Raw genomic sequence first — 24,706 nt, 5'->3', positions numbered from 1 at the left:
GTTTAGTTTGTTGCCAATTTTGCAATGCAGTGTTTCATTGTAATATCTCCTAAACATAATGAATACTTCGCCGGGGTCGGACTTGCAATTTGGTAAATTTAATATTTTTTTTTCAAAATTCTATACTATTGGTCACTCCACAGGTATGAGTGTTATTTTTTGTTTTACAAATTATTGATTCATCTACAGAGCTGAAAATGGCTTACTCTCGTGAATGAGCAAACATGCCGTTTTGGGTGTGTCTATCCAAAGTGACTATTTTGGAGATTCAAAGTTTTGTCCCAATCCCAGCACAATACAAAAAAACATTTATATCTATTTCTATTTTGACAGGGTCATACAGGTTGCACTTAAATTCTCTGTATAAAAAAAGTCATTTTAGTTACTCAATGACTCAGGTTTGAAAAATAGTGACTAAAAGCCATTATAAATTAAAAAAGCTTATCAAAGTGTCGATTCCAACCGCAAACACCAACTAAAGGGCAGCCTAAATGACAGAGCGCTCATTTAAGTCACGTCCCAGGCCACATTTAAGATGTCGAGAGTCATGCATATTTTTTTTTCAAAGCAGAAATAATGAATTCATGAAACAATTTGCATGAGCTAAAACACATTATTTCCAGGTTCTTGCGGGCCAGACCAGGTCCACCGGTCTCAAGTTTGACACTTCAATTGTCTTTTAGACTGGGTTGTCATTTTTCTTCGTCTATGCCAAAGTCACAAGGATGAGGTGGGCGTTTACGTCCAAGATCCAATCTGGGAATTGTCCAGGCTTGTTTTCCTTTCCAAGGTAATGCATTTCATGTCTTGGAATCTTCCTTTGCATGCTGATTAACACCCTCAAATTACGGGTGTCCTTGAGAGTGCCCTCAATTGTGGATGAAATGGAGATACGGTCCTTTAAATGTTGTGAAAAAAATGGGGAAATACACAAGAATTCCAAAATCAAACATAATCCCTGAACACAAACCAACCCCATAAACAACAACAACAAAATCTCAAACCACAATTGTAAAATGTAACTTATTTATTTTTTGGAACTGCTAAATTGCAAAAAATGTTCACATCACAGAAAACAGTACATAAATCCAATAAATATACATATTTACACGTTTTGACAGTCAGCCTCCTTCATTTCTGGCCTGCATCTTCATAATCTTTCACATGATCATTTAAAATGACATACTTCACTCCTGAGCGAGTATCGTAATGTTGACTTCAGAATCACAGCATCTAAATCGGATTACAATCGGGTTTGAAAAGAGCACTTGGGTTTTTGCAGGTTGCCCGCACCGCCTCCTTTCAAATACACAAAAGGTAAGCAATTTCGCTATTGACATTGCATCTTGAATATGAAATTTATGGGGGACCTGAAGAAAAAAAATGATACATATATGATCATTGTCATTGATTTGGAACATTTTTACTGTAATTACAGCGTTATTACATTTAAATTATTATTCAAAGAGCATTACGCTTTATTTAATTGTGAATAATTTATTGATCAATATATATATATATTTTTTTTAAATGATCAAATAAAAAGTCATTTGTCAATTTTGGTGCCTAAATTCTCCCTCAATTCTGAAATGGCCGGCTTATTAGGTTTGGAAACCTCGGTCGTGTATTTGCTGTGGGTCATTTTCCTGAACGTACCCCAAATCGCAGGGAGGAAAAAGCACCTGAAGGTTTTCTGTGTACATGTCGCAGCATTCGTTTTGCTGGTGCAGACAACGTATTGCGGTCCATCACACATTTTGGGGCTCGGGGTCTTTTTTTCCGACGATGTCACAGACCGTCCATCATGGCCAGGAGGTCGTCTCCTTTGCTGCTGGCACTTGGGGATTGATGGGGCGACTCCCGAGACTCGCTGAACTCACCCATGATCTTGGCCAGCTCGGCGTTGGCAGTTTGGTCCTGTGGGGCAAAGTTGCCCCGGGAGAAATGTTTAATAACACAAAAAGATGTTTGCGCCCACTTCGGGTCGCCATCCTCACATTCTACTGTAGTATCTGCGACTTTGAGGGGATTTGGATTTAAAAAGCGGAAGCCCTAGTCTGGTGAGTGACGTGGGTGCCATAATAAGAAAAGCAGTACCTTTGTAGCTTGAATGTTTATAAATCCATATGAAAGCTCATCCGGTCTGGACATTAACGCCTCTCTGTGGAAACAGAAAAAGAAAAATCCCAAATGTTAAATTTGAAATACAATAACTCAGATTTCAGGAGAAGGTACCCACTCTTCCTCCTCGTCGGTTGCAAACAGGTTCACCCGGAAGCCACTGTCTGCATTCCCGGCCTTCTGTATTTCCAAGCCTCCCATTAGTTTGGCTAAGAGGTTGAGCTCTTCTTTAGCCAGAGGGTTCGGTGCCAGGTTGACCTGTCGACAACACAAAAGTTAGTTCACATACTTTGGGATTTGTCGTTATAGTTAGTTTCTATTTCGTTTTGACTTTTGTTGCATTGAATTAATTTAATTTGATTTTGTTTTTAGAGAATGTTTTTTTAATTTTTGAAAATGACTCATTTTAGTTTTTATTAGTTTTTGTGTTTTTTTTTTTTTAAAGCTATGGAGTATTTGTCGAGTGCAAGATAAAAAAACAACTGACTAAAAATTGTGTAAGGAAGTAAATACAATTCACAAACAGCTACCAATGTACCGCATTACTGAAATTAAAAAAAAAATAAAAATAATAAATTATTTTTTATTATGAATAATAAAAAATAAAACATTTAAAAAGCATGCCGAAAGCTCATGTACAGTATTCATTGACAAAAACAAAAAACAAAATACATTTTCACTAAAATTATAGTAAATAAACGATTTATTTATTTATTTTACCTTAGTGTGCTGAGTTGAGTTCTTGGAGGTTCCCGACATGTGAGTTTCCACAGGACGGCACACGCTGTACCTGTGAGGCCATACCAGAGGAAAGTTACAGTAAATATGTGACTGATCATACCATCATGACTTATCAAGGTATCCCTGTATGGTATTTGTTTTCCCTTTTTGTGTGCGTTGTGTTGCGAAAGTCTTACATGTTAGTGCCCAGTTTGGTGACCCTGTCGCCGAAAAGCTCAAAGGATCCTTCGCAGAGTGCAGCGACATAGTTTCCGCCATTATTGAACTGCAGCCTGCTCGTCTCCTCGCCAGCGCAGCTATACATCCTGGAAGAGCCACGTTTGTGTTGTTAAAAAGTATATTATTATTTAAGATTTTATTTAATATTGTACTTTGGTGCCAAGGAACAATGCTCAAGCAAGTTGGGCAGTTTCGGCTAGACGACGGTAAATTAGAGATTTGTCGCCCTCTTGTGGTATCCATAGACAATAATAAATCTTTTTTGGTGGGTTGAGTTTTAAAAAAAAAAAGAAATCACAAATTTTTGCTATTTGTGACACAAAATTGCAGTGTATTTATTTTCATAAAATTAAAACAATATGCTTTCAGTTATAGAAAAGCCTTGTAAAAATGATTTATTTTACAAAGCTACTTTATGGATATTTACACACAATACAATAAAATGAAATACAATCCAACACTATATGTGCTGTAGTGCATTCTACCAGGATAACGTGACAGCAAATCAGAAAAATAATTTAGTTTCTATGAACTAATTATTTGCAATTTTCTTTCTTTATTTTTTATTTGGCCTATCCACTCTACTGCTAGTAGTTCTTGAGCTTGGTTTTGATTCCTGCTACCATGTGCACAACACTTGAGCGACACAATCAAAACACACAAGTATTCTAAAGTTAGAATGCAGAGGCCAAGAAAGAAGCATAATGCAATTAGCCGCACGAGGGCCTACTTAAGCTTGACGCTACAGCATGAAGGTAGAATCGCAACAAAGAAAATGGAAGACAAACGCAAGTGCAGGATCTTCATCCTCACCACTCGTAAAATCGACAGATTACATATTTATTTTTAAATGGCATATATATATATATATATATACAAAATATGTTTTTTTTGCCCAATCATCAAAAGTGAAATGAAACATCCAGTTAAACTTTTTTTTTTTGAGCTGCCGATTTTCTAATTGCATCTTTAAATTGTGCCATAACAAACTAATTTACATAATACAGAATTTCTCCAGCAACGACTCATCAGCTTGGCTGGGCCAAGATGCAGAGCCACTTTCAATCAACGGATCCATTAAGCTTGTGTAGGTGTCACCTTATCAAGCTTGGAATTTGTGTCCCGTGGGGCACAGGACCGCTGATGGGCAGCACAAATCGACCATTGGAGTTCTGCACTTTGTCCTTGAGGAAAATGGAGACCTGGCATACAAGATAGCAAAACAATGACAATTACTGTACGTAAACTCGACTCTTGCAATTGTTTTAAGTACTACATCAAAACAAATTCGTAGCATTAGTATTAATATTGTCGTAGGCCCAAATGTTGATCTGAACTGTCACATCAAATTCAGCGATTCTTTTGTGCGACACTTTCGAACGTCTGTGTACAACTAGTAGTACACAAACAACACTTTTGAGTAGCACTGATTTGGAAAAAAAGAGTGCATTGTCGCCATCTTGTGGCATCTAGACTTACCCTTATGTGCATGTCCTGAAAGAAGATAAGAAGAGTTTGGCGAATCAGCTGGAATTCGCCGCTCGGTAATGAAGTGTACATCTGGAGGGGAAACATTTATATTACCTTCCTTTTTATGCCAACCTAAATTCCCACCGTAGCAAGTGTTGGCGCACCTCGATGAGCTGCTGGTACGTCTCGTCCACCTGAGCCAAAATGCAAGCGGTGTCCTTGACAAACTCCTTGATGGCGTCCATGTGGTTGAAGGAGACCAGGAGGAGGTCCCGGGGCCGAGGACACAGGAGAACCTGGTACTTGAAGGCCATGGTCATCAAGTCGTACAGCTGTAATGTGAAAGCAATGAAATTGACGATGCGTGAGCAAGAGGGGTTAAAACGAACGAGCAACGTTTTCGCTGCACGACACGCTGCGATCACGCTAACCTTGTCCATGCTCGCTTGATTGAGCCTCATGATGGAGGCGTGGGCCAACCTGTCGAAGACGGTACGCAGCGCCTTCTTGGAATACAGCTCCTGTGGCTTGAAAAGTTCCTCCAGAAACTTCTTGTTAAACATGGTGGTGATGATGTCATTCATGACTAGTCGGGGATGAAGGGAAAGAGCAGGAAGAGTTAAGGTAGGATACACGATGCCATACTGATGACTGACAACCCGACAGGGTAAGTTTTGCAGCTATTTAAAGCAATTTAAAGCGGGGGTGGCAAAATTCCGGAATTTTTTTTTTACCCCTTTTGAACCTTATTTATAGCACATCAGTCGTTACGAATAACACCACATTTCCTCAAATAGTAGTCTCTGTAATTTAAACACCTTGAGAACACAAAATAAGTGACTCTTTTGCTATCTTACATCACAATTCACGGCTGACATCATACACTGTTAAGCAAACGTGGCGTCTGCAAAACTGTTTTGTTTTTTCCGAGATTTAGTATTGGCCAATCAACATTTCAAGCCTCATACCATTTGAATGGTATATACCCCGCCGAGTTTCTCTGTCCATAACTTGATTAAGTAGGCTGGATGACGAGCCAGAGTCACTTTGAAGCGATGGCCAGAGTCTCATTCAGAATTCCTCTTGTTTAAGCATATTGAAAATACCAGTCAACTACCAGCCATATATTTTTCCAATACATTCTGTCATCGTCTCCCTGGCCAGCGACAGTGAAAATATAATTAATAAATAAAATAAAATTTTTTTGTCTTTTAGCGCTTATTTGTTGTCGTGTAGTCAAAAGCTAACCACCTTTCTTCGCCTTGTCAGCGGGGATATTTTGAGCTCGTAGCCGCTGGTCCAGAATATAAAGCATTTCTCCGCCGAGATTGATGAAGAGCAGCGGGAGAGTTCTCGACGACATGTTGGAACCTGGGAAATGTTGAACAACACAACCCGTTCGAGGGGAAAAAAGAAGACAGAGAGCTAGCAGCTAGCAGTCGTGGCTAGCTCACGACTCCTGACGAGAAGATTGGTTGCTAATGCCTCCTCCACTGGTTGCCAGGCCACGGAGAATGTAGCCAATCAGAACGAAATACGTCATCAAAACAGGAAATTGAGCGAGATTGCGGAACACGAAGACAGTTTACATTATTAAAAAATAAAAAGAGGTCCCTAAATATTTTTTCTCAGTAAAAATTTGTTTGAAGATTACTAGCACACAAAATAGTCTTTATTATGGTCATGATGACAATGTGCAATGTTAAAGTTCAGGGCAAACGCATCAGTTACATGTATCTTCTTTATTCAATAGGAGACCCAGTTTGCTTGAATGAAAAAAAAGGACAATGTTTAGGGTAGGAACCCACACCCCGCGTGCCATATGATGATGTCTCCAAAAAAAAAAAACATCTTTAATGCATCCTTTCTATGGGTGATGACCACTCCTTAGATTGATTGTTGCTATTACAGTGACGTTTCTCCATTCCGGATGCGGATCTCTCTGGCCATTCTGCACACCTCACAGACGCCGCAGAAAAACGACAGGAGTGCGTCGTTGCAAATTGTCCCCTGCGAATAGATGAAAGGGCACATATTATGGAAAAGTGACTTTTTAATTGCGTCTACAGAAAACAGTGAATGAATCGAGACCAAATGCTGCCGTCTATTGGGCATTGTTTTTTGTAAATCATTACTTATAGCCCTACGAGTGACGGACTTGGTATTTAGGAACAGACTTAAATTGTTAAAAAAATCCTCAAATGGATAAAATGCTCGAGTCACGTGACTTGATGCAAGTCAAATTGAAGTTAACAATTTTAGGAATTGGGATTTGCTTGGCAACACTTCCGAAAAACAGAACTTGACTTTGATTTGCTAATTATGAGACTCGACTGGATTTCGCCTTGAACCGCATGACATTTTGCTACCATCCTATGTAGCACCGCCCCCTCCGCTGTCAACTGAAATTGAAGTCGGGGTCACGTGACGTTCGTAATGGGAGCCTACGGGCACTTCGTCGTCAATTTCAGTCAACAGCAGGGGGTGCTGTTGCAGAAAACGTCCCCCTCTTTGGACGAATGAAAACGGGTGGCAATATAAGATTAATTCTAATTCCACAAACGCAATAATAAACAAAATAACATGTTTACACAAGTGGAAGCACAGAGTTTATGACCACAAAAATTTGGACTTGACTTCCGCTTCAAGACTTGTGACTTGCACAAATTACTTAAGTGTGATCGACTTTCTCAATTCCAACGCAATAAACATTTCCTTCCTGGTGCAATCTGACAGTGAAATCAAAGCACTTCTTCTTCTTCTTCTTCTTTACTTCCAAATACCTGAATGCCGTACGTGAGCCTCATATGGGTCCTCATAGCCGTCAAACCGCCCGGCAAGCAGCCCAAGCAGCAGTGTTCGCCATATTTGTCCGCCGTGTAACAGGCCAGGACGAACGGGCAGAAGCAGCCGAAAGCACCTGGTGGATGAAAGATTGAATATTATTTTGGCTTATTGAATTCTACAAAAAATAAAATAAAATCTTCATTCTCACAAATCAACAAATCACTGTGGCAGGCGCAGAGGCCCGTGCTCCACTGTCCCGTTTGGACGTTGGTTCCGTAGCCGCCAGCGCCCGGTTGACTGGTTACCGCTGGGTTTGACATGGCGGCTGCAGTTCTGACACATTGAAAAAAAAATAGAAAAAAAAAAAATAAATAAATATATATATATATAAAGATATATGCATCATGTGAGAAAAGATTGTAGTATCTTCACTACATTTTTTTTTTGCATGAGAAAACAAAGACCTGATTCTGAATCCCGCCACATTTTGTTGTTGTTGTGCTCTGCGTGTTATTTCCACTTTACAGGGTGAGTAATACGCCTAAAAGATGAAGCCTGGTGTTGTTTGTGCAGCCAACAGACGAGCACTCAACTTTAGCTCACAAATGTATGATCCGTTTATAATTTTCCCATAAAATAATTGCAATCCCAAAAAAACTTAGAACAAATTAAACACGTTTGTCAAACCTATTTTGAATACTAAAATGTGACAATTATTCATACCACAGAATATCTTTGAATAAAGTACTTCAAAAATATTTTAAAATATTTAGTGAAAATAAAAAGAAACATTTTTAACAACAAAATAAAACAATTTAACGACTTTAATTACATTTTGACACCTTCAAGATAATTCACGATACATTTTGAAAAATGAAAATATCACATCACTATTTATGATCGATAACACCCTGTTTATTTTATTGTTTAAAAAGAAACATTTCGATTGAAATATATGAAAAAGAAAAAATAATAAAATAATTGCTGGTCATGTTTAATATTTCTTTACAGTCAACATAACTTGTAATACATTTAAAATCATAATACACAAGTGTATGTTTCAACATTTTTGGGGTTATTTTGTTAAAAAACAAAACAAAACACCAATCATAGAAAGTACGCAAATTTATGTATTAATAACGCTAAGATTTGGATGGTCCTAAATGGAACGACTTTAATGTAAGGTATTAAGATGATCTAAAAACTTAGCCAATTCAATCTATGGGCAAAAAAATAAATAAATAAATAAAATATGTCAAGTATGCTAAACAACAAATTTGACATGCATTCTTGTTCAATTTTAGCATTCAATCATTTGACGTTTGGCGTGATCGTAAAAACAGAATGTGACTTACCAGAAGGCGTGAGTGCGTATGCGCTGGTCCCGATCAAACTGCCGAGCTTGACACCACACAGGAAGTTTGGGGTTCAAGTTGACAAACGTTTATTGGTGAAACTAAACGGCTGAGAAGGATGGCGAGATCGCTGCGGTGAGTCTCAGGCCAAACTTTTTTTTTTGTTGGTTTTTTTTCCTCTCTCTCGCTTGCATCATGAGCAGAGTCCACTCGTACATTTAAAGAGAGGACATATTATGGAAACTTGACTTTTGAACGAGCTTGCAAGCACACGCTTTTGTTTTTTTTTTTGACGTTGTCGGCTAATTTAACGTACTGCCACCACATGCGCAGTTTCTCTGATCATGACTTGTTCAGCTTGGCTGGGTGAAGCTCCAGAGCCACTTTCAAGTGACGGCCAGCTAGTCGGAAACGCTACCGTGCAGAAACACCCACATTGCTCATACGGGCAACGCCCATGCTAAACCTAAAGGGTAAGCAGAGCTGCATTGAGTTTTGTTAGATTTAGAGATTAGCGTTAGTTTTTCAGAAGCGCAACGTAATCGCTTACTCTGGAAAGATGACAATGAGAAGATGGCGGTGGCGGCCATTTGTGCATGGTCATGTGTCCACTGTCCAGAAGCGCCGCATACACAAAGTGTAGTGCATGAAGTGCAGCCTCCATGAGTTGAAAATGTGTTTGTCTTTATGGGCGCTGGATTTATTTCTGTCCCCCCCACCCCGAGTGGGCTCTGAAGTCATTCTCGTCTGGAAAGGCCACTGAGAAATTGGCCAATTTCAGCAAGACAAGAACCAGGGTGTGCTAAGGGTGCTGTAATTCTTGATCCTTGTAATACTTTGACGAAAGCGTATCACAAACTTGTTACGTGGACAACTAGGAACTGTTTTAAATTGTGGGGAAAAAGGCATAATGTTATTACTCAAATAAAATAATTCTTGGAAATCTTAAATTAATCTCAGGTCAATAAAAAAAAAAATACCACTGTGCTTGCTATTTTATTTTCCAGACGTCACTGCAGATCGTGATCCAGGTCATGACAATGCGCAAAGGTTCAATTGAAGCAAATGTACTTTTTTTTTTTTTCAAATAGGACAATTATGCTATTAGGTTAACGATGTGAGACCTGTGTGAAAAAATGTACCGCAACGTAAAAATGTAAAGTTACCAAAAAACAAGACGGCACTCACGTAATTTTTTTTTCCTCCAAATTACTCAATTTATTATCTTGCTGAGTAAAGGAGCGGTATAGAAAATGATGAAAAAAAAAAAAAAACTTAGTATTGATGTTGACAGATCTCACTATTCTTCCACATAGAGTCTGCAAAATGTTTGCATCAGACCTGTGACGGTGGATTCGACATTTATCCACTTGAGACTTTCAGCGCTTTCTGGTGTGGACTGCTATAAAATGGACAGTGGGCCACAAATGGCCCCAGGGCTGCAGTTTGGACACCCACATGTTACACAGACGGGTGACCTGGAAGCAAAAAAAAAAAAAAGGTCGAATAATGTCGTCTTTTGTACCATCAGCGCAAAAAGGCGGCGAGTGACGGCAGCGACTTACTGGCAGCTGGCGTCGCGGCTGCTTCTGCGCTTTGCTTCATTTTCAGCTTCTGCTCGGCTTTCTGCTTCTGCACCTCCTTGAAGACCTGCGGAGGCGACCACACGGGCGTCAAAAGAGGAGAAGACAACCCGTTTTTTAGACATCTCAGGGGGCGGCCATTTTGTCACTTTCGAAATTAAATGATTAATAAATGGAATTCAATCAGAATGTGGTTCCCTTTTTCATGTTGTCTGGAAATACAGAAATGAAAAATTATTTTAGGAGGGTGCTGAAATGAAATCTAACATTCCAATGTAACTGCTGATTGTTTTGCCACATTTGATGAAAGGAAGTCATCCGTGATGGACTTTGGTGACGCAGGGCGATCTTGGGCGCCTCGCGTTTGCTACCTTGATGCAGAAGGCCTTCTTGGCCAGCCAGCGTCGCGTGGCCCTCCTGTAGTACTCTGGCGGGAAGGTGTAGGTGATGCCCAGCTGCTCGCACACATTCTCAAAGGCGTCGTAGCGCTCCAGCCGCAGGTTCTTCAGCAACTTCTTCCTCTTGTCGATGGCCATGAGCATGCGTCTCTTGTTGGCCTTGTCCTGGAAGACACAAATGAGGGCACGCTGGTGAAAGAAGAATTTGAAGGCAGAGGAAACGACAGCCTGATTGTGTTGAAAAAGTGGAAATTTTCCGACCACGACCATCTTGTGCGCGGCATGATTGACACAGGATATCCTGTGGTACGTGTGTATGTGTCTGAAGCGACAGGAAGGAAACGTGTTGACGCTTTAAAGTTCTGAAGAACCTTTTACCACGTCATGAATTCTAGCGGCTCACCTTGTGATGTTTGAGCAAGTGCTCCTGAAAGTTGCGTATCCTCGCCGTCAAAATGGCCACTGCAACACACACAGATGAAGGCTCACTCAAGGGCACACACTTGACTCATGAAAATCATGCAAGTGCGTATGTGTGTGTGTGTGCGTGTGTGTGCGTGCGTGTGAGAGAAAGAGAGAGAGTGAAGACAAACTCGCCTTGAACTTCCACTGAGTTGCGGTCGCTTTCGTCCCGCTGCACCTTGGCAATCAGCTGCTCTTTTCTCAGCGCCAGCTTGTCACTCTGAGGACATAAACATTCACACACACACACACACACACGCAGAAACGGGACAAACACACGCACGATGAACCAATCCGTTGATGACGTGATGTTGTCATTAGAGGCCATTTAAATAACTTACATGACTCGCCAACTCCAGCGAAAGAAGTCTTTTGACAACATCGTCCGTCCTGCATCGACAAACACACGCACGAGTTGAAGTTTTGCTTAGATTTCAATTTTTGACTCGCAAAACAAAGAGGAAAAAAAAAAGATAAATAAAATACACCATGCGACTGTACTTGCATGAAATCTGGTTGGTTTAGTCAGGATGAATCCGAATATCAATTTTTTACAACTATTCTGTATCTAGGTTCAAGACCCACACGCAAAATTGACGACTTGTGTATAGGTAGCATCGAGCGTCGTGTTTACGTTTGAGCGAGCGGTACAGCGGAGTAATCCAACTTCAGCATGGTCGGAGGGAGGTCGCTGAGTTGGCTCTCAGGAACTGAAAGGCAGGCGAAACAGAAGAGCAACTGGTGGAAAGTGAGCCTTTTATTCAGAGCTGTACGTACGTAATTTACAATGACATACCTGCCACCTTTTTCTTTGTAGCGCGAGCATAATGTCGGACTGCTGCCGGAAGGCCAAAGCTTCCTGATGCTGAAGAGAGACAATAAATAATCATTATTACATTCATTTTAAAGCCTAAAACAACCTTGGATTTTTAAAAAAAAATTGTTTAATAAATTATTTTAATTTTCAGTAAATAAAACAACTGAAACATTATTAGAAATAAGGGTTTTAAAGGCATCACAAATGACCTGTTTTTATAATAACAATAATGCGACAGTTTATTTCAACATCAATTTTAGCATTTTTTTTCAGAACATAAAATAACCATAGTCATACAAGAATTTAAAATTGAAACAAGTAATATTCTGCATTTTTACGTATTTTAAGAGGAGACTCGCATCCAAATCACTGTCGGAGAAGGTTTGATTTAATAATTAAAAATTACAAACTTCTGTGGTTTGTCGTACTGAGAGTTGAGACTAATGTTGACCAACTAACGTTTAGGATAAAATGTTATATTACGATGACAAATATAGTTTAAATTACAGAGAACGTACATTTCAATTTCCAAACTGTAAGTGTACCTAATGGACTGTCCAGCGATGGTGTGCCGCCCGCGCATGCGCAGTTCGTCGCAACTAGCTCTTGTCATTTAGCTATGAGCTAACGATGCTAATCGTTAATGCCGTATTAACCTCACTAACAGAGACGTTTCGATGACTTGAATAGCACGCAATATAAACGTCCACCCTCCATTTTTAACACCGCCTCCGAGTTGTCTTCTTACCGCCGCTGGCTTTGTGTCCCGACAGCAACGCCGAGCAGCACGTCCGCGGAGGTGCGGCGCTTTCCCTCAAAACGCCCACCGAAGACCTTAGAACGGTCCTCAGAGCAATATTCGACAGCATGACTTTGCTTTGACTTCACAAACTCGCAGATCAAACGCGGCCGAAACGACACAGTCAAGAGAAAAAGACACTCGACCGCTAGATGCGCTGCGCCATATTTGCTAGGCGTAAGCAGTCGTCGCTCCTCGATCGAGGAATATTAAACGAACCCAGAACGCATCGATCGTTCAAACTGTTATTTCAAATATCCAATCAATTAGTTTTACTCATCGTAGACATAATATATAATTCATTTGTATGATATTGTGTTAATGTACATTTTGATAATTATTATGGAAAATGTAATTGAATTTATGGTTAAACATTTTTAGTATGGAAAAACATGAGCATGTTTTCAAAACTTTATTCCTTTAAAAAAAAGTAAGATAAGACATGTACATCAATCTAATTGTAACATTTTCACAAGATTTAAAAACTCCATAGACAGGCAAGGGGAATTTGCATCCGTGTTATTGTACTTTATAACAACTTTGAACATAACCAGTAGAAACACACGCAGAAAGCATACAACAATACTTTCGGGAATATATTCATTATCTTCTGAAAAACAACAACAACACGACAAATATTACTACAGTTTAGTTGCAAGGGTGTTCTGTGTCATTTTCAAATCTCTTTATGTCTGTCTGCATTACATTGCCCCCTGGTGGTAACAAGTGGCAGCAGCACACAAGCCTGAATTCCATCCAGATTAACGACATTTTCATTTCATTCAAAGAGGAAAAGATGATTTGAGATACAAGTTTTCTGAGTGCTGATAGTGGTTACGAATTAAAGTCGCAAGTCAAGACAGCGCTGTATTTCAACTTACTGTACAAGTCAAATCAAAAATGTGAATTCACTGAGTGTCATTGATGGCTAATGCTCTGAGAAAAGGAAAGTCCTCCCACTGGATGGTGGCTGCGTTGGCCTCCTCTTCCACCCCGCATGGTCCAAAAAAGCATCGCGAGTCTTCGGACGCGTCCACGTTTTGGTAACACTTGGGGCTTTGTAACTCGTCCGACTCCAGGAGTGGCTGCGTGGACTCGGAGCGCAGGTACTCGTGAGGATGCGAGGCGGGGAAGATGACGGTGGCGTAGGGCACGGAGTCGCTGTTGGACGACGTAAAACCGGGGAGGAAAGGGGAGCCGCAGATGGACTCGCCCAGGTCGCTGGTGTCCTCCGCGTTGTTCAACCAAGCGGTGACGTCTTTTTCCTTATTGGGCTTCTGGGGTATTTCCAGGAAGCTCAGGTGGGACAGATAAATCGGATTTGGCTCCATAAAGTCCCACGAAGATCGGACATCCTGCAAAAAAGTGGACCTTTAGTCATTAGAGCAAGGTTGGATGCAGCACAACCCACAAGGTATGTTTGAGATGTGCGCGGTACTGCGATGTGATCGTTTGCACATGCCGACGTGTCACCTGTGTGGATTCTGAGGTCCAACTTTTGATGCTGCTGTTGGCAGGATCAGGAACATCGGGCCAAAAACGCACCTTCAGCCTGTGAAAAGACACCGAATGACATAAAACGCGGTCGCAACCCGAACGGCGCAACTTCCATTTTACGTACCGATTATGTTTGGAGGAACAAGACTTGACTAAAAAGATGATGACCAGACACAAACAAGCACAAGCGGCCACCGCAATTATCACGGAAGAGACAGGATCTGAGATGACAAAAAAACACAAACAGAACATTCGAGTTGCTCGTTATACTCTAAATTACAGAGTTACTAAACTTTTTTCTGTGACATATGGGTGACAAAAATCATGAATTGCAACACTGCCCTAGCCCAAAAAAAACTAACAAAAAAAAAAGAAGTCATTTGACCAAGTCAGAGATTATGAATTGCTTAGAAGGAATACGGAACCGGTGAGTTGGTTAAAAAATAGATGTGGTGGAAATTCAGATAGAAATTCACATGATCGTTGGCGGACTGGATAATTAATCCCATTTTGGTTTAGCATTAGCACTAAGCTAGCAGGCTAAACAATAAACCATGTTTGTTTTAAATACCCAAGGTGCAATTCTCCCAGTTTTATGTTTAATTGACTGTTCTTGTTAGCTAGCAATCCCATTTTGTGCTAGCATTAGCACTAAGCTAGCACGCTAAACGATAAACCAGGTGTTTCTTTTAAATACCCAAGGTGCAATTCTCTCGGTTTTAAGTGTAGTTTGACAGTCAACATCCAAATGGGATTATCCCTGAATAGCTTGAAGCCTCTTTTGAAATAATTATTTGCAAAATGCCGCTAATTGATTTCACAGCCAGCATGAGAGTCAAAGAAAAAGTCATTTGAATACAAGAATTAAGCATTACTACAGACGTACAGTATCAGTATTATATTGGCTTGCCAATATGTTTTGCTAAATTACTCAAAGAATACCCAACCAAACATTTTATTTCTACCTGTGAGAAAATGCAGAAACGCACAAAAATAACAGCGCTTTGGTTCCCGGCCCATTCATTTAGAAATGTCTCATATACATCCAAGCAATATTTATGCATTGTTATGATTTTTTTTTCCTCATTGGTCAGCGAAATAAATTTTGAATTTTTTAAAGTAAATTGAAAAAAAAAACAAAAAAAAACCAAAAAAAAAAAAACCATATACGTTTTGAAGTATATCAAGCAGCGCAAGTTCTTGTTCCAAACGTGATTAGTTCCACGTCTAAACAAGAGCAAACTAATACCAACCCATTTCTTTGATGTCAAAGTGAACCATGGAGCCGTTCCGACTTCCGCCAAGCGTGCTAACCATCAACACGGCATCGTAAACCGACAAAGAGTTGAGGCCCGTCAGGACCACTTTTCGCTCTTCCAGGTCTCCTGCCGCCACTGAAATGACAGTGATGCATCCGTCCATGACATCGGAATTAAATACACAAAATATTCATTTGAAATAAAAGTTTGCCGACCGTGAACCCTTTTTGTCTCGTCCCAGTAAAACAATTTGTAGCTCTGAATGATCCCATTCCGCTGGTCCAAAGGGATTTCATCCCAGGTCAGTTCCACGTGGTACTGCCAGTTCTTTTTAATTCTTATCTTCGGAACTTCAGATGGAGCTTAAAAAATAGATCAGAATCGGTGATCATGAGAGTCCTTGAAACATACTGAAGCTTTTTTTTTTTTTTGTAAGGAAACAACATTTAAAATCTCACGATTACTCGCCTAATTATAATGTATTTAAATTTGAACCAAAATTGAACAAATGATGCCTATTATTCGCATGGGAATTTCTGTTTTTAAATAAATAACCAAAATCTAAAATAATGTATAAAAATCTGGGAAAATTATTAAGTGTTCAACAAGTCATTAAATGTTGAATGCATTATTTTGTTAAACGATGACTGAAAATGTGAAATACAATCAAAAACAATTAAGTCAAATCTATTTATTATTTATTGCATGACCAATGTACTTAAGTAGGTGTCGAAAAGCAAAGAACAAAGCAATCGTATAAATCATTTTAGTAATTAATAATTTCAATTAGAAATATTTTTTGTAAATGTGATAACTTGTGAAAATAAATAAAAAAAAAAAAAAAAACACTAATAATTAATGAAATGTAATCTATGCATGAATTATTTATTTGTGTCGGGAAACATGAAACCGATTAAATTTAAATAATGACTACAGCAGGAAATATTTTTTTTTAAGAATGTGAAAAAATATTTAGCTCATTTTTAATGAATATATAAATGAATTAAATTGTGAAATACAGTCTGAAACAACTAATTTGAATATATTTCTAAATGAGTTCAATTCATATGTTGGGCACTAAAAAGTAAAAAGTGAAATAATGTATTACATTTTCCCATGAAACATTATCTGAAAAAAAATAATACACATTTTTAAATGATCTATTTTCTGGACTTAACTAAGGCCAACAGTACCTTTTGCAGCCACAGGAGGGCACTGTTACATCACTCCTCCAACTAATGTCTGCATGTCCTCCCCCTTTTGTTTCCACCTCCTCCAGCTTTCGTTACTCACCCTTTTGCAGCGAGTAGGCATTAACAGTCCGAGGCGGGCCGATGCCGTCCTTAAATCTGGGATACACGGAAATCCCGTAGGGCTTGTACGGCTCAAAGCTGCCTGTGGGTGAGAGCGAGGGAGGTTGCAGTGTATCCGTAAGCTCCTAACAGGGTGTAAAAGGAAGGTCACGGGCGAGGGAATTCTTGGGGAGTGAGATGAGCGCCCAGTGGGGAGGAACGCAACGACGGCTGGGATGTTGAAGTGAAAAAGTGGATCTACATCGCACATCCTGCGCGGGGTGTATAACGGTCCGTTTACGATGCAATTCACCCCAATTACGAGATCCCGTTTTCATTCCAATTACAATGCGATATGATTCACTCCGATAATGATGCGAGACGTTTCAGTCCAAGTCAGATACGATACATTTGACCTCATGCAATATCGCGACCGTGACCCAGACCCAAATCGCGCCGCAAATGAAGACACAGAAAGATACCTGTTAAAACAAGACTCGATAGATTCCGTCCGGCAGTCTCAAAGTGAACGAGGGCCCGGTCGTTGTTTAACAAGGGTCTCCATTCCACTACGTAATCGATGAGAGTGGGCGACGGCGAGTTTTCCCATCGGACCAGCACGGACGCGTTCCCGACGGCAGCGGCGCGAACGTCCGATATCGCTTCGCCGGCTGCGGGGGACAGAACGGACATCGTCATAAACGAAGCACTTCCGGAAGCAAAGCGTTTTCCAGTTGTACCTTTGGGGAGGTAGATTCGGACCGACGTCGGCGTGGACTTGCCGGCCGCGTTCACAGCGACAAGATAGACTTTCCGGGCTTTTCTGGGAACACGGAAGGTGCAATGATTGCTGGCCGTGGCGCACAACTTCGCCTTCTTAGTCAACGTGTTCAGCGCCGAGACCACATAAGACACGTTCCGGCCGTTGGCTCGGAATCGTTCGGACGGCTGGAACAAAACCAAAAAAAAATGGTACTAGTAAGGGCAGCGACTCGAAACTCGTTCGAGATTGAGTGCAGGCGACAAGCGTGTACCTTCCAAAAGAGGAGCATTTCCAGTTGGTTGTTCACGAGATTCCCGGTAAATCTCATCCAAGTGTGGAGGGATCCGGTGGGAGCTGGAAAAAGGAAACAGGAACATCACAGGAATAAATACTCCGAAAGCGCTATCGTGAGAATCCAGTGGCGGGCCGTGAATTTCACACGTAGGCCTCGGACGAGTCGTGCGCGCTTCTGGTATTCCGAAATCTGCCTGGCAACACCAGCTAGCTGAATTCTGATTGGATAAAAACTCTCATCTAAAAATTCAACACGAGGATATAATATGACATCATTGTGAAGAATATGATCTTTTTTTTGGGGGGGGGATTCTCTTAGGCCAGCATAGAAGGACTTTGAAGGCCTTGACCGCCCACCACTGTTACGACGAATCCTAATCACCCCGAACGAGACGCGCCAACAAACCAAGCCAAGGTGACGCATTTTATCCAAAACCTTACAGCCTGATCAAGGCTTTCCTTGATCCAAAAGGACCGAATCGTCTCTTGCCCAACTTCAACCCCGCCGCCCCACCCAACCCGACGGTACCACAGAATCTTTCTAAGGCCTACCGGTCTCCAGAGTGCCCGCAGACTGGCTGCTGCTCCAGTCACTCCACGGGCTTTGCTGGTATCTGACTCGGATCTGGGCGACGTACTTCGACCCGTGCAGCAGACCACACCGGTACACGTGCCTCTTGGGCATCGCCTGGTCCACGATCTGAAACGTCAGTCACGGTCAAACGAAAGCAAACCAAAAATGTGATGACACAGGTTAACAGCACTTCTAATTATTTTATGGATGTGCAAGCTTGGTCACGGAGCAAAAGACGAGTCGCACGGCGTCCTTACTGGTCGCTCGGTCCACAAGCTGCTCTCCTCCGTTTTGAGTCGGACTTCAAGACTGACAAAGTCTTTCATCCAGTCTTGGTACTGGGAAAAGTCCCAGATTAGCCTGAGGCAGCCGAGACGCCACGCTTGCAGCTTCATAATCTTTGGCGGGTCAAATTTTGCTGGAAAAAAAAAAACAGTCAATCCGACAAGTTAATTACAATCACAAAAATTGGTTTGTCTCGTGATTTTTTTTTGCCCATCAAACAAAAGTCTTCACACCCCTGTTCAAATGCAGTTCCCTGATATTGAAAAAAAAACAAGAGCAAAGAAAAAAAATTTCAAAACTTTTTCCACCTTTAATGTGACTGACATCCTGTGCAACGCAAAAAGATTTCATTTTTGAAATTTTTATCAAGAGGGTAATTAAAAGTAGCGGCTATAATGTGGTTGCATAAGTGCACACACCCCCTTATAACTTGGCATGTGGTTGTTTTCGGAATTAACAATTCATATTCAAAGTCATGATTAACCCCAAACTCAGAAGAATTTATCTGCATTTCATTAACCTAATTGCGACGTCATTTATTACTTACTGTAACAATATGAAAAAACAAACAAACTGTGTTCTTATCTTTAAAGTTGTGTCGAACCTCGGTTATCCACGTCGTGAAAATCCACCAAAATTAAATTGAGGCAAGCATCCGCGTTCCCCCACAATGACTACCTGAACTGACAGGTTCCAAAAGCAGCCGCGCCGATCTCGTCTCTCCGAGCGGATTCACAGCCTTCACGTATATTTCCATTTCGGAGAAGAAGACGAAGCCGGAGCGAGGGATGGTGTAGCTGCGGACCCCCGGCGGAACCTCGTAGATGTGATTCCACTTCAAATCCCTCCAATGAACAACCCAAGGAAAGCTTGAAACGTTTCATTTTTTCATCTTTCCAGCGTGACGTTGGCATATTTACCCAATGTGAGTGTGGAGGGTATACTTTGTGGGTAGGTGGGGGTCCGGCAGGCTCGCTTCCCACGTACAGGTCAGGCTTTCGTGGGTCGACAGGTTGGTCTGACAGCTCAGGTTCTGCGGCACTGGAGGCGGATCTAAAGTCCACGCATACAATTAATCGCGAAACAAAACGAAAAACAAGCCCCATTTCCTTACATCCAGCTCGTATTTCCACCCCCGCGATGATGTCATTCGGCGCCGACCGGAGGCAGCAGGTGAGGGTGGCCCGGCTGTGGTTGAAAGCGGGGATCACCACGCGGTAGGCTCTGCCGCTCGCATTGGCCACGGGAACCACGGCGGGAAGGACGCGGTCACCGAGTCGCAATTGGACTTCATTTGCGGGGCAGTCGTCGTCGATGACGCAGGTGGCCGTCACGGGCGAGCCCACGGTCACCACCGGACTGGACGCGTGGACGCTGGCGCATGGTCGCCTGGCATCGACTAATTAGGGGAGAGAGAATACAAATTCCAAGAGAGTGCAAGCCACAAAAATAAAATAAATAAATAAATTGTATTGTTGAAAATAATTGAATACAATGACAAAAACTTTTGATTTTTCGATTTTTAATTTTTTTGCCTCAAGTGTCGGTGACTGGTATCGATACCTGATAGGCGAAAAATAATGCCGGTATCGTCCTGATACCGATACTTGATATCGATAATTTTTTTGTATTGAAAAAACATTGAAACTTCAATTTCTACATATTAAAGGGGAAGTCAACCCCAAAAAATTCTTCGCAATAAAATGTCTCATGCACCTTCACTAGTCGAAATATGTCATTCCGATTAATGTGGCGTTTGCGGAATAGGAGCAAAGCAGTAAAATCCACCCATTTTTAGCCATCTTATTTTGTCACTTCTGACACTTACCGTATGCCGCCGCGTTCACGGCCGCCAGCATGACAAGCACCGACATCCACGCGGCCGCCATGACGGCAAAACCTGCCAGGCAGCCCAAAAAGAAACACGGGGCTGTCACAATTCCAAAAAAGTGACATTTATTCGGAAATGATCGGTTATTGCGTTAAATTGCACAAGACAGACGAAGAATGAAAAAAAAAAATGTAGATAGGAGTGATTCGCCACAAAGTTGCAGCTGTATTGTCACGTCATCAAGTAGTTTGTTTCTTTTGAGTGAAAAATGAAAAAACGACAAGGTCTCTTTGAACGACTCACCATTCCACACACATGAAATCGTCACTGAAGTCGTGATTTTGATGGTCTGCACTGCAGTGAGGCTGAAAAGAAAACGCACAACAATGGAATTACTTACTGAGTACAAGTCATGTTCCTTCTTCTAAAAAAAATCAAAATAAAATAATATTCAAGTCTAAATAAAACATTTTTAATCTTCTCGAAATGTGAAAGACCACAGAGAAGAAGGTTGTTCATGACCCTGCCAAGTTTGAACAATTAAAAAAAAAAAAAAAATTGCCACGTACATAAAATGAGGCTTCAAAATGGGGGTGAAATCAAGCAATGAAAGCACTGAAGCCACACCTTGTTCAACTGCCAATCAAATAACATCACTGAGACTAGAAATTTCATGACTGGCTCGACGTCCGCAAGGTTGAGACACGAGAAAAGAAAAAAATGGCATGACTTTTCCACTCTGTGACAACGAGGCGCTCGAAAGCAGCAGCACCAGTGAGTCAAGCCCGGTCGTCATGCTGGTTCATGAAAATAGAAAGATTTAACATCCGCCTTTAGGTGCAACAATATGATGTCAAAGCACTACTTTTGTCGACACGAAGCCCCCTCAACTCACGTCAACGTAAATCCTCGGCTCCAAGATGCCAAAGCGATCCTTTTGGAATCGTCCAATCGCACTCGGGCAGCTTGTGAAGAATAACGAAGCCATTTTCGCTCTTCTTTGTTGAAGAGGTGAGAATCATTTTCATTTCTTATCAGGCGCTCACATAAATAAATCCAAATTCGTTTTTTTTTTTTTTTTTCCATTTGAGACTGCCTGATTAGTCTCAGCAGGTGGTTCGCCGGAGGCTCGAAAAAAGTCTTTTTGGTCTGGCGAGCAGGCAAATTTGATGAAGACGGACACTTAGTCGGTTTCATTTGCACATAGCACGCACATGAACGGATTTGTTTCCTTCCGGCTGATGTTGTTGTTGATAATATTCATAATTTCTTTGCGACCAGTACAATCTTTCATATTTTTAATTCTTCAACTATTTTTTTTCTCTGGGGGAAAAAAATTTGCTCATTTTACAAACTCTTCAAACCAAAACAGCAGTATAGAGGACTGAAAGCGCCAACATTCAATAAATAGATTAAAACTGTCATTAATTCATGACATTTTTCATATATTAATTACATGAGTAATTAAATAAATAAATGTGTCATTTTAAATTAAATTATATGTAAAATATATAATTACTTATGTATTTAATTAATTATTTACTTATATTCATTGGTAATTTAATCAATTAAGGACACATTTATTTAATGTATTTAATCATGGATGTATTTAATTATTTTTTTTACATATACATTGGTAATTTAATTAATGACATTTATTTATTTAATACAATATTTAAAAACTAAATTAAACATTTCATTAATTAATGACAATGTTAATTTAACATCTTATGGTGTATTTATTTATTTAAATTTTTTTGGGTCATAAATTATGCAAATTTTTCTTTTTGTAGGATACAGTTTTTTTTTTTGATCCCTCCCGACACTCACTAGGTGGCATCTGCACATGGCAGTAAGCGGCGCAAACGCGCACGCAACTGTGTCGCAATGATTGTACTACAGCCGACATATGTTTCCTTTGCCGCTGCTGATGTTGGAGGCCGCGGCCGCCGACGACGAGCATGCGGAGGAGGTTTATTGCAACACTTTCACCATTTAGCAACATCCTTGACACGCAGTACAATTACACACTCAACGCCACTTCCCCATTTTCTGGACTTATTTCTCACAACAAGGCCACTCTGAAAAGGGAATGATTAGATAAGAATACAACGAGGTGCTTGAATCTTTGAGGCCAATTGACCTTTAAGTCAGCCGTCATGAAAAGCTCACTTCTTTTGTACGCTGGCTGCTTCACGTCCTCTTATTCGATGGTTGGCAAGTGGGGATCGCTCACAAATGCTACAACCGTACAGTGAGGAAAACATTCCCAAATGCTAACAAAAAAAAAAATGCTTTCACCTCGGAATGTGTAACAATAGTTTTGCTTATCAATGAATTTAGTCCTACATGTTTAACTCATTCACAACAACCAGAGTTAAAAAAAAAAAAAAAAAACAATCTTGGACGTCTTTAGCCGTCAATGGCAGTAAATGAATTAATGTTCCACATCTTTTTTTTTTAATAAATGGATGGAAAGAGAGTAAATATGATGTGGAAAACATTCCCAAATGCTAACATCAAGGAAACATGAGATCTTTTTTTTTTACATTTACATTTCAAGATATGAAAAATTCCACTAATGAGCAGCAACAAAAAACAAAAAAAAGTTGGTTTCATATCCCCTTTTTTAAACAGCAACATTGTTTTGAGGAAAACATCCACAAATTCCAAAATAATTAAAAAACAATTTTTATCACTTGGAATCTTTAATAACGCTTTAATTAGTTTAATTTTGTTTTTTCACACCCGCTTTTATTTATAAATGGACGGGAAAAGTGCAAATGTGATACTGTGACCAAAATTCCCAAAATTGGCACAGAAAAATCTCTAATCACTGGTCATGCAATTGGGAAATCAGTTTCAAATCAGAGCACATTAAAAAAAAAAAAATCCCTTAAGGAAGTGGAAACTAAAATTACACCACATTGAGAATTTAATTTTTTTCACATGATGGAAAAATGTCACCTGAGCAACACTATTTTCCCAAACTTTGAAATCTTCAATATTTACATACCATAACCATATTCATGCAGAATAAAAAAATATTACAATAAAAAATTGTAATCGTTTGACAGCCCACACACATATTCACACATTCAGACTACTCACACCACACACGGCAGGATCAGCCGAGTCTCCGAGTGGCAACGCTCGCTTCACGTGTGGACGTGTTTTGAGAGTGGAGCGCAACTTTCCAGGAAGGGGCCCTTGAATGATGGACTGTTGGGGCGGAGGAGGGGGGGGGGGGGGGGCATAGGAGGGGGGGGTGTGTGAGGAAGAAACAAAACAAAACAAGGGAGGTTGTTCAACGTGGACAAAACAAACAGTTGTAAGAAAAAGTTTGGGTTTTGTGTCGCTGGTCATGTGATCTGATCATGGGAGTCATAAGAACACATTTAATGTACACAAAAGTGACAATAATGAGTCAAGACAACCGAAGATAAATTGATGGGGAGATGACAAATCAACCAATAATTTAGCAGTTTTCTAACATCTGGTAAAGGAAATTCAATAAAAATCATCATTAGAGGTGCGACAATTAATTGGCAAATAGATTAGAAAATGAACCGATAATTATTTAGAATCCTTTTAGTGACCTCAAGAAATCTCAAATTGTCCAAAAGCTCAGAATGTCATGTCCTCAACAGTTTAGTTTAGTTAAAACTATTAGTTGAAATTGTTAGCAATTTTCTGACATGTTACCGACCAAACCAGGAATTTATGTTTGCGCCTAACTTTTTGAATGAAGGAATCAAACAGATTTTTTAATTTATTTTTTTTAAATTTGATTAATGGATTGATCTAAAAAATAATCGGGAGATTAATTGTTTAACAAACATAGCTAAATCAGTGAACATTGGGAAACAAATACACAAGCATGAGATTATCTGGAAACAAATATTACAGTAGAGAAGCGCGTTTTCCCTTTTCTGGGATGAATAACGTACTTTTGCACTCAAATGATGAGCCAAAAATGTATAGTGGACAGACTAGATACAAAATTTGTACTTGTTGCTCCTTTGAACATGAAAAACAGGGCTGAATTTTTCTTTTCTATTTTGTTTTACTTTCTGTTATAAATAGCTACTGTTTCCCGCCATCAGCCATTTTTTTTTCTTATTCTTTTGGTGTACGGCTGCGACTTGTTTACTACCCG

At 40.2% G+C, this 24,706-nt stretch overlaps 4 protein-coding genes and 1 long non-coding RNA gene across 6 annotated transcripts in view; all 5 read right to left on the bottom strand.

Moving 5' to 3' along the window:
* Positions 1–1,007: 1,007 nt before the first annotated feature.
* oscp1b (organic solute carrier partner 1b) lies at positions 1,008–6,035 on the bottom strand. The gene is made up of 10 exons (XM_088306731.1): positions 5,803–6,035; positions 4,983–5,137; positions 4,716–4,883; positions 4,561–4,641; positions 4,180–4,283; positions 3,039–3,167; positions 2,842–2,911; positions 2,240–2,379; positions 2,098–2,161; positions 1,008–1,917 (listed from the first exon to the last, which is right to left on the bottom strand). Exons 1-10 carry the CDS (start codon positions 5,912–5,914, stop codon positions 1,789–1,791), a joined length of 1,152 nt encoding a protein of 383 aa, XP_088162857.1. The 5' UTR covers positions 5,915–6,035; the 3' UTR covers positions 1,008–1,788.
* A 166-nt stretch (positions 6,036–6,201) lies between these two features.
* On the bottom strand, positions 6,202–7,684 carry ponzr11 (plac8 onzin related protein 11). Its single transcript, XM_088307053.1, has 3 exons — positions 7,547–7,684; positions 7,335–7,471; positions 6,202–6,561 (listed from the first exon to the last, which is right to left on the bottom strand). Exons 1-3 carry the CDS (start codon positions 7,656–7,658, stop codon positions 6,457–6,459), a joined length of 354 nt encoding a protein of 117 aa, XP_088163179.1. The 5' UTR covers positions 7,659–7,684; the 3' UTR covers positions 6,202–6,456.
* Positions 7,685–9,885: 2,201 nt separating this feature from the next.
* Positions 9,886–12,961, bottom strand: mrps15 (mitochondrial ribosomal protein S15). 2 transcript variants are annotated; one of them, XM_088307005.1, is made up of 9 exons: positions 12,702–12,961; positions 11,933–12,001; positions 11,771–11,846; positions 11,478–11,526; positions 11,272–11,356; positions 11,078–11,136; positions 10,648–10,839; positions 10,259–10,343; positions 9,886–10,171 (listed from the first exon to the last, which is right to left on the bottom strand). In XM_088307005.1, the coding sequence occupies exons 1-9, from the start codon at positions 12,820–12,822 to the stop codon at positions 10,155–10,157; spliced, it is 753 nt and encodes a 250-aa protein (XP_088163131.1). In that variant the 5' UTR covers positions 12,823–12,961; the 3' UTR covers positions 9,886–10,154. The 2 variants fall into 2 exon arrangements, with proteins under 2 accessions (XP_088163131.1, XP_088163132.1); XM_088307006.1 differs by having other exon boundaries at positions 11,771–11,874; positions 12,702–12,941.
* Positions 12,962–13,149: 188 nt separating this feature from the next.
* Positions 13,150–23,720, bottom strand: csf3r (colony stimulating factor 3 receptor). Its single transcript, XM_088307721.1, has 17 exons — positions 23,659–23,720; positions 20,851–20,912; positions 20,545–20,616; positions 19,831–20,115; positions 19,637–19,769; positions 19,395–19,561; positions 18,689–18,849; positions 18,410–18,557; positions 17,835–17,917; positions 17,541–17,748; positions 17,283–17,471; positions 16,802–16,903; positions 15,724–15,870; positions 15,503–15,643; positions 14,374–14,470; positions 14,226–14,304; positions 13,150–14,107 (listed from the first exon to the last, which is right to left on the bottom strand). Exons 3-17 carry the CDS (start codon positions 20,603–20,605, stop codon positions 13,661–13,663), a joined length of 2,448 nt encoding a protein of 815 aa, XP_088163847.1. The 5' UTR covers positions 20,606–20,616; positions 20,851–20,912; positions 23,659–23,720; the 3' UTR covers positions 13,150–13,660.
* The window catches only part of LOC148328613 (uncharacterized), a 78,833-nt gene continuing 77,845 nt past the window's right edge, over positions 23,719–24,706 (bottom strand). The window contains exon 4 of the long non-coding RNA XR_015845704.1: positions 23,719–23,769. This is a non-coding gene — a long non-coding RNA (uncharacterized LOC148328613). The remainder of the gene's footprint in view (positions 23,770–24,706) is intronic.

Source organism: Idiotropiscis lumnitzeri, chromosome 10 (genome assembly GCF_059441095.1).
Source record: "Idiotropiscis lumnitzeri isolate Australia: NSW breed Sydney's pygmy pipehorse chromosome 10, RoL_Ilum_1.0, whole genome shotgun sequence".
In the NCBI taxonomy this organism is placed as follows: Eukaryota; Metazoa; Chordata; class Actinopteri; order Syngnathiformes; family Syngnathidae; genus Idiotropiscis; species Idiotropiscis lumnitzeri.
The sequence above is the reverse complement of the archived record's forward strand: the minus strand, read 5'-3'. Positions and strand labels throughout refer to the sequence as shown.